This window comes from Xenia sp. Carnegie-2017, unplaced genomic scaffold (assembly GCF_021976095.1).
Source record: "Xenia sp. Carnegie-2017 unplaced genomic scaffold, XeniaSp_v1 HiC_scaffold_23, whole genome shotgun sequence".
NCBI classification, from domain to species: domain Eukaryota; kingdom Metazoa; phylum Cnidaria; class Anthozoa; order Malacalcyonacea; family Xeniidae; genus Xenia; species Xenia sp. Carnegie-2017.
The window spans coordinates 21244925-21254535 of NW_025813486.1; the positions used below are offsets into that span (position 1 = coordinate 21244925).

At 35.1% G+C, this 9611-nt stretch overlaps 2 protein-coding genes across 2 annotated transcripts in view; one reads left to right on the top strand and one right to left on the bottom strand.

Moving 5' to 3' along the window:
• Positions 1-498: 498 nt before the first annotated feature.
• On the bottom strand, positions 499-1545 carry LOC124449349. Its single transcript, XM_047000278.1, has one exon. The coding sequence runs from the start codon at positions 1543-1545 to the stop codon at positions 499-501; it is 1047 nt and encodes a 348-aa protein (XP_046856234.1).
• A 4558-nt stretch (positions 1546-6103) lies between these two features.
• LOC124449461 (phospholipid-transporting ATPase ABCA3-like) overlaps positions 6104-9611 on the top strand; it is a 96647-nt gene continuing 93139 nt past the window's right edge. The window contains exons 1-2 of the mRNA XM_047000381.1: positions 6104-6116; positions 9231-9351. The gene's annotated coding sequence lies outside the window, so the exon portion shown is untranslated. The remainder of the gene's footprint in view (positions 6117-9230; positions 9352-9611) is intronic.

Sequence of the window (9611 nt, forward strand, 5' to 3'; positions counted from 1 at the left end):
TACCTGAAAAATCATCTACAAATGATAGAGCATATTTAAATCCATCTTTGGCAGTGGGCTCTATTGGCCCTGCTAGGTCACAATGAACAAATTCTAAATGAGCTTTAGCCTTTTGATCCGGTTCTCTACTTCTACTCTGGCACATTTTCCCCTGTGTACACACTTCACATTCTACCTCCGTGTAGTCTGTAATTTTCATTCCGTCAACTACCTTCTCGAGTTTTCTGATATCCGTATAGTTACAGTGGCCTAATAGTTTGTGCCAGTCCTTTAGCGAAGTAGCACTGTTACTTGATGATGAAATACTGTTCAAGTAATACAACCGTCCTTTCTGTTTAATTTCAAATACGCTACCTTCCTCAGTAATATAATTACTTGCCTGTTTATCTAAGTTTACTGTTCCTCCTTTATCTATTTCTGCTGAAACCGAGAATATGTTTTGATCATAAGATGGAATATAGAGCGCGTTATTTAGTATTATGTCATGTAGATTACCCTTTATTCGAATAATTTAACTTTAGCGTTTCCCTTTCCCAATAACACATTTGCTTTGCTACCATCTGCTAACTCTATAAAGTGGGAATTACAATCGAAATTTTTATCAAAGCTTACAAATTTGGAGCTGTCATTTAGGATATGACTTGTCGCTCCGGTGTCCACAAGTAAGTTTGTGCTTTCCTTTCTTCTTCTTCTATCTTGAGAATCATTCAGCGTAAACGCATACGAGTTTTCGCCGTTTTCTTCATCTTCTTTCTTCTTTTCTGTTGCTTTCTTTGCGTAATCCTTCTTCGTTGATCGACAATCCTTTGTGTTGTGCGTCTTGTTCTTACACTTACTGCACCATTTATCTTTCTTCATCCAACACTCTGAGCTTTTGTGTCCTATCTTGCCGCACTTGATACATTTTCCTTCAAATCGTTCTTTTTGCTTTGTGAACATAACGTTGTCCTTTTCGTTCTGATCACAGCACTTTTCGTTCTCCTCGTAATTCCGTAAAGCTGTTTTGAATTCCATGAATGTCATTTGTTTTTCTCGCTGAATAACCACAGTCGAGAATGTTTTGTACGTCCTCGGTAGACCCTTTAACACCATTGCAATTAGTAAGCCGTCGCTTATTATCTCCTCGGCGGATTTTAATGCGGTTGCAGCAGTTTCTGCTCGAATCATGTAATCTGTAGTGGTCTCGTTTTCACCTTTTTTCAGGGAGGTTAACTCTGTATATAGGGCGATGATTCTGGGTTTGCCCTTTCCTTGGTAATGCTCACGTAGAACATTTAGGGCTCTTCGGCCATCATCTCTTGCCTCTCTTATAATAAGAGACAAACTCCGATCGTCTAGGCATTGCACCAACTCGGCAAAGGCATTCGCATTCCTTGCCTCATCCAGCTCGTCTTCACCACGGCTAGGAACAAACACATCGTGCAGTTTCTGCATTCTCATGAATGAGAGAAACTTCACTTCCCAGAGCTCGTATCTGCCTTCATCTCCATCGAAGACAAGTCCTCTCCTGGGCCCATAACCTGTTAGGTTTTGTGGTGTAGCCATGTATTGACTTACACCAACAAATGTTACAGATAACTATACGATCACATCTAATGTTCAACGTCTTCTATTTTACAATGATTTAACTACTTCTATTTATACAAAATTTACGTAAGATTATTTTGGGTTCTGATAACAAATATGGTTTATTGACGTCAACGGAAAACTACTAGGAATTTTAAAAAATATTGTCTTGATAACATTATAAGTATCTCTTAACATTAGTCATCTAATTACTTACACTTGAATTAATGTTTACTAAATATGGGAAGAATATGAGAGCATATCTTAACAATAGCAACCAGTTTTTTCAATGTAAACTATAGCAGAACGTTTTGGAAAAGATGCTCCTACTGTACAAAAATCCCTATGTATATAAACATTGCCCTGCCCCCACAATCATCAATCTTGCACGGCCATGTTCATAGTTTTTAAAAAAGCTTTAAAAAATTTTTAAGAATGTAAATTTGAAAATGTTGTTCTCAATCTAAACAATATTAAATGCCCAAGATTTTTCATCCTTTAAGATGTTTGTGAACTCTTCCACAAGTGCTGGATAAGATTCATATGTGGTTGGCAGTTCAATCCTTGGGACGCATGTACGAGCAACAGGTCTTCGTTGAAATCCATCTAGGCTTGTAAAGGTGATAGATATAAATGTGCATGATATTACATTACTTCCAGTGCAGAACTGCAAAAACCGTGATAGCTGTTCTCCTTCTAAGGACTTCACAAATCTCTTCAGGTGTTAAAGGCACTGTCGTTCAGCCTCAGTGTTTGCCTCAACTTTCAATAATTTAATAACTTTTTTGGATGATGGCTCTTTCATCTTGTAAAATTCACTGACAGTTTCAATACTTTGGCAACACTGATCATATTTTAATTGACTGAGGATGGGAGTCCAGCAATTAAGTACATAATTGGGCTTTTGAATGAGCTCCTGGTGTGCCAATTCATTAATAATGGCTTTGATGTTTTCCGCACTTGGTACTTTGAAGCATTTGAAGGTGGAAAGAAACTCTAAGATGTCTTCATCATCCACGCTAAATTCACCACCAAGACAGGAATCCATCACCTAAGAAACAATCAAATCTGCACATTACGTATTACCATGTTGCATTGCCATTTCAAAAAAAGTGACAATAACTTTTTTGTATGTAACCCTATAAAAAACCTGAAGAGCCTGAAAGTTAAAAAATATAAGAAAAACTTTCTATGCATACTTCTCTATCATCGGATGCAATATATTTCCGGAAAGACTCGAGCAGAAATTCTATAGTAATGTCTTCTTCTCCAAACAAGCACGTAACCACAAATAACCGAGACAACTTCAGTGGAAAGTAACTACAATTCTTGTAGCCAAAAAACAAGACTCTTGCTACTGCTTCCCATTCTTTTTTCTGAAGATCGTGTCTTATAAATGGAATTTTTTCGCTAGAGCCAACCATTAACAAGTTAAAACAATCTTGCCAAAAGTTTGTTAGCATATCCAACATCACTCCTTTACCTTCTCCTTTTTCAGGTCTCCCTTGCTCATCCAGTACCTGAACTTCAAGTAAACAATCCACTATAGCTGGGTCGCTGAAAATTGAGATGATATCCTTGCGAATGCTACTTCTGAGTATAACCACATGTTTTGCAGGATTTTCTAAACCATATGAAAGGTGGCAATCATCACCTAAAAAAGTTAGATTTAACTATATTGTATGATTTGGCAAAGCAATCTTGGTAAACTTATGAAGCTCATTTCACACTTACGTATTTGTGGGATTTAAACATCCTCATTAGTCAATGCATGTATACAATACTTAAGCAATGATTAAGATAAAGACAGTTGAATAACATTTAAATACAATTTTGTATCAAAGTTGAATTACTGATAAAAAGTAAAAGTATCAATAAAAATTTTCCATTGGAGTGGAATTCTTAATGTCTGTCATGTGTGATAGTTGAAAAAGCATGGACAAAAAAAGCCCAACAGGCACAATCTTAACCTTTACAAAAATAAACTATAGCTTTTAATAGAAAACTATGGTTTTATGGTAAAAACTAAAGTTTTTAAAAGAAAACTATAGTGTTTGCCAGAAAACCATAGTTTTTATACGAAAGAAATTATTGTGTTTAGGAGAAAAGTATAATTTTTATGAGTAAGAAAACTATTGTGCTTAAGAGAAAACTATATTTTTTGAAAACTGACCCTCTCACCATGTGTATTAAAATCAAGAAGTCAAATGCATTAAAAAAGGTTCTTACAATCATCAGACAACAGAGGGATTTCTTCACTTGGTCTCTGTACAGCTGTGAGCATGTTGTTTCCTAAATCAAAACTTGTAGCATTTTTGAGGTCAACAGAGGGACTTGTACTAACTGTATTTGTTGTACAAGTGGAAGGAAATTGTGGTAAATCATCAGCAGAATTAACAGGAAGTATTGCTTGCTGTTCTGGGGCAGTAATATTATCTCTTGATGGCAACACATTTGAGGAATCACATGGAGGCATTTGTCCATGGTATACAGTGGCATTGGCAAGATCATTTTGTACTAGACTACCAGCATTGGAACCAGACTGATCCTCAACATCATCAATATTAAATGCATTATCAGGGATATTTGCATCATCCTTTAAAAAATAAAAGGTGCATTTCTTTTTACCAATTGCAAATATTATTTGATTGACAATATGGACGCATGTTTTGTCCATAACATGTACCTAGGTTACGATGGGATGAGGTGATTGATTTGGCTCAGCAAATACAATTAAATATTTAAAATCATTCAGCGAACAGAACCTTAAACATAAAATATAACTTCCTTTCATTCCCTCCTAGAGCCCTTGAAAATACCTGTCTGGATTGCTTTGAGGATTTTGTATTCAGCAACATGCAGCTTGGACGTACATAGACAGGTTTCTGTTTGAAAATTCTGTGAAGCATCATCCCATCAAGAAGTTGCCCAGGTGCTAACGATGGGGCCACTAAACTGTTGTGGATTGAGGTCAAAATCTCAATCTCCACATTTGAGGGTATTTTTCCATCAAATGCTTCAATTATTCTGATCTCAACTGCTGCAGCTGATAGGCCTTTAGTGAAACTACAACCAGTTAAGATGTGGCCATTTTCCATTAATAAAAGCCGTGAGCATTGCCGTGGTACCACATCTTCATTTGGCCCACTAAATAATATCAAGTCCCGTAAGTAAGGTCGGTTGTCTCTACCTTGAATCTTGCTTCTGTTTACAGTTCTGCTCCTTCGTGGTGGCGGTCTCGCTTCAGGAATAAAACGTCTTGCACCAAACGCTGTAGTGGTAACGCCACCATTATTTCTACGGATTGGAAGAGTATTTTGCCTCGACGGTGAATGTGAGACTTCCATTCCTAGGAAAAATAAATGATATGTTTTTTCAGCATTTTGTTTGTCTTCAAGTAAAACATTCTTATTATGCTAAGCTATGCAGATGTGTTAGATAATAAAATGTATTTAAAAGAGATAGCAAAATAATTGGCGAGTCCTTGAACGGTTTTTTCCTAATGAGTTTTTTGCTAATATAGATAGAAATGGCTGTTAGATTCGATTCTTCTAACTCCATAATGGAATGTCTTTGCGACTATAAAATGTTAATTGGTCATGCAATATTAAAGAAGGGGGGGCGGGGGAAATGTAGCAGGCTTGGCTGCCCAATTCATGCGTCGGTTGAAAATTTCTTGGTGTTTTCTCGCTTTAGTTTGGGGTAAGATGCGTGATGCGGTTGAGTTGATTACCTGTAACTGAAAAACGTTTATTGCCCCTTGTTTTTGAGTGGTTGTCAGCTTTCACAAACGAGATAGAATCAATTACCTAAATTCAAAAACCTCTTTCACTTTTCAAGTATATTAACGCGTGAAATCAATTTATCAAGGTATACGTATTACGGCCTTTGAAAGTTAACTGTTCAACAATTACAAAAACCTTTTCAAGCCGACAATTTGAAGAAATAAATTATAAAACATACTTCAAAAAACATGATCTTGTAAACTTAGCTATATTAGCTTTATAATGAGTTTGAAATAATGTCAAAATATTGCTTTTAGATTTTGTTTCTTGCTATTATAACTGAAATTTTGAGTTTACATGATGATGGTTTTCGGAATATGTTACAAATTGTTTGCAGTATGGGGCAACAATTGAAAACAAACTACGAGACCTGAAACTGTTCAAGAAGTTCTTCCATTTGCTCCACCGTTCCATCAATGTACCTGTGCAGTAATTTTCCAGAATTTGCACACTTGCGAGTTTTTCTCTAAGGAAGTTTACTTGTTTGTTTGAGCATTCTGCAGATTCACGCTGAAGAATTGTCTGCGCCATATACTGAATATGAAACACGAAATTTGTTCCTTAATATATTTTAGTCTTTTGAAATGTTTAATAATGAGCCAGAGCAAACACTCGAACGCTTATACGTCTTTATATGAATTTCATTCCACGAGCCAGTAATGTGCCCACTATTTTTTTCACTTTTGATGCGAGGTTTTTATATTTTTTCTTAACTAGGTGGAGTTAAGGCGAGACCTATAAAGCATTTGAAAAACGCAAGTACATGTACGTAAGAATGAAAAGTGCGCGAATATTCAGCATAATGAGTATAGGCATTGAGGATAGGCCATTTCCTATGATCTAAGTAGTAGCTTCTAGATTTAATATCATACGTAAATTTAACGTCACAATGCGCGTTTGAAGCAACATTTGTTATAAAAATGACGACAGGTTTTGTGTCAGAGATGCCAATTGTGTGCTTGATTACTATACCATAAGTAAAATGTGTAAAATTTATTTTATTAGGAGAAATAGTTTGGTATGCAAGATTTGCAAGATAGATGATGGTGAAGACTGGTTGGGATTCATGTGGGCAGTACTTTCATGCAAGTTGTCTGAATGTTGACTTTGGACAAACTCTGACAGAGTACTTTGCTTGCCCATAATCAGACATGACAATCGTATAATAATACAAAACATAAATTGTAAGATTTAAAAGTGCCGAATAAAAAGACTTACCGATTAGAATACTTTTGAGCATCATCAATATCTTTTAGAACATATTACAAGCAAGCTCAATAACAAAGAATAATATACTTCACAATGCGCGTTTGCAGTAACATTCGTTATAAAAAGACCGCATATTTTGTAAAAGCCAAATGAACATATAATACAATGTGGGCGCTGTGCTGTATACTTTGTGTTGATTTGTGTAATGAAATTTTATACAAGAAACATATTGTACTTATAGCGATTATTATGTCAAGGCTTTTGCCGCTGACCAGGAAGTTAACAGGCGCGTCCCCGATCATCGCCCAGGTTGTAGCAACCCCATTGAGCTCTATAAGACCTGGAGGGGCAAAGGGGCCTGGACCCGTGGTCAAAAACATGGCGGTAATGGCGGATTTTGGTGGTCAAAACTTCCACTTTAAACATTTTTTCAATATTCACTCCTCCTGATTTCTAATACTGTTTGTATGAACGAAAACAAGTGAGAAAAAAACAATTACGATACCAACAGCATATCATGTGAAAATAATGCTTCAGCATTGCGTGAAAACACAGGACAGACACACATCAAAATAAAGAAAATCGACGGTAGAGAAACGCATATTTTGGATGTAACATTTAAGTTATTTTATGACATTTTAGCCTTTTAAAAGTGAAAATCAAACGGCATTCTTTACTAGACCTGTCAATCTCGTCAAACTTATACATTATTTCATGCTTTTGTGTGTTTGACTGTGTAAAAAATGCTCCTAAGGAAGCGAGAAAATGTTTGCTTCAGTCCTACGACATAAGTCAACTGAAAATTTACCATGGATAAGTATAAGTGTATTGTCATTACCTGATAAATCTACTGAAAACTCATAAAGAAAGTATGTTAAAATAGAAGAGCTACAAAAAAGAAAAAAATTCAAAACACCATGACACTGTTGCTTGGTAATTTGTATTTTGTAAACAGCTTGGCAGAATCTTGGATCTATTACTGAACAGAACTACATTAATTTTCCATTGAAATTACAAACTTGGAAACTAAAGTGCATTGGTTTCTCTGACAAAAACACTGTCTATTGCTGCATGAAGGCAAAATAGTTATTTGACAGTGTAGCTGAAGAAATTTATCAAGTTCTATAGATATTATTGTGCATTACTGACAGTTTTTTGGAATTGTGTAATATATGTCATGAACAAGATATAATTTTTCAAAATGCTAACCCCTTCTAGCACTACTACTCTTCTGTTTTGCTTAAACAACTTACAGCTACCAATACTAATTATTTATATGTACAAACTAACATTTGGGAATTAAATGATAAACAACTTGTTAAATCTTTGTATTTTACATCAAGCCTTTGAATTAGTTCCTTTTATCTCTTGGTAAAAAATATTAATGAAAGACTTACAAATCAAGTTTCTCGAAAATAGTATTTTGTACAAAGAAACTAAATAATTGGAAAGGTCACATGTTGAAGACAGACTTTGCTTCTTTGACTAGGTTGCTTGACCGTGAGCAAATTTAAATTTGTTTACAATTTGTTTAAAAATTCTTTTATTGATTTCTACTAATTCTTCATAAGACACAAAGAATTTCTTTGCCATCTATTTTTGCTTCTTCTACATTCAACTTCATTGTAACCAATGCATCCGATGTGAATTTGTGGATCACCTGGAATCATACCAAGTATGGATTTAATGAGATGAGACAATAATATGTTTAATTTTTCATGCATATTAATGATATAATCATAAGTTACTGTTGAACAAAAATTTCAAGGTAGAAACAAATCTTAGCACATTGTTCAACACACTACTTTTATCTTGGTTTTTAAGTAGTAACCTGTTTACTATAACAATAAATATTTCATTTACAGAAACGCTAAGTAGTACTTTAAAATTGTTTGCATAAATCCAACTTTCCAATCCCATTATAATTGTCTACACAATACAGTCAGTCAAATTGAGCAGGCAAACAGTTTAATAGTTATTTTTAATATACAACATATACCATAGTTCTCATTAATTTTGAATGGCACTGCATTCAATTTCAACACAACTCTGTTGTAAACTTTCCCTTCATCTTTTCAAAAAAAAACATGAACAAATTATGCCCCATTTTGGGAGGTAAACTCAATTCAAATCAGGAGAGTTAAGCTTGATGCCTTGATCATGATACAAGATGGATGCAAAACTTGATAAAAATTGACAGCTTCGCCACGTCTGGCGAGCGATTAAGTGAAGAACAAACAAAACTGGACCAAAATAACTTTAAATTAAAACTTAGTAGTAGAAACACTCTTCAAGTATCGTGTTAAAAACAAAATAGTAAAACTAATACTGTGCTTCTTACCGGAGTCAAGAAATGTTCCTTTTCGGTCGCTATTTCAGCATTCCAAACAACAAAATTTGGCAGTTTAATAAATAAAGTTTTAAAAAAGTGTTTATGTTAGGAAAATAAATAGTTTTGATATTTTCTATACTCGCAATCGTGGTGGTCAAATCAGGGTGGGCGACAAAAATTTTATTTCATGAGCCCGCGTCTCTCCGCTGACTTTGACCACCAAAATCCGCCATGTTTTTGACCACGCGGCCGCGCGCTGATAATTTATAGTAATTTTGTTGACGTTTCCCCTCCAGGTCTTATAGAACTCAATGAGCAACCCCCGGAATTCCTATAAGTCTATATATGACATACGACCATACATAACATCGAACACGTTTGAAAGCCAAATTCGCAACTTTGTTCGTTTTTAGTCCCTACCAACAAACAAACGCAATCTGGTGAGCGTTTTTGGGCATTGTAAGTAAATAGAAGAATTATTTACATTTGTATCGATTCATTGACACTGAAAGTTGCTAGCAGTTTGTGATACAAATTTTGTACAAAACTAGCATCCGTCAACAGGCAAGGAGGTCTTACAGAGTTTCTCGCAGTCAAATCACAAAAAACCTTATAAGTATATGAAAAGTCTTAATTATGATGCAATCGGGTCAGATGTAAAGCAATTTACGTTAATTCGTGATTTAAAAATAGCATTTTTCTTACTCCTGACTCATGAG

What these genes read in the sequence shown, in the direction of transcription:
- LOC124449349 (XM_047000278.1), bottom strand. Translation starts at nt 1,545, where the DNA reads ATGGCTACACCACAAAACCTAACAGGTTATGGGCCCAGGAGAGGACTT.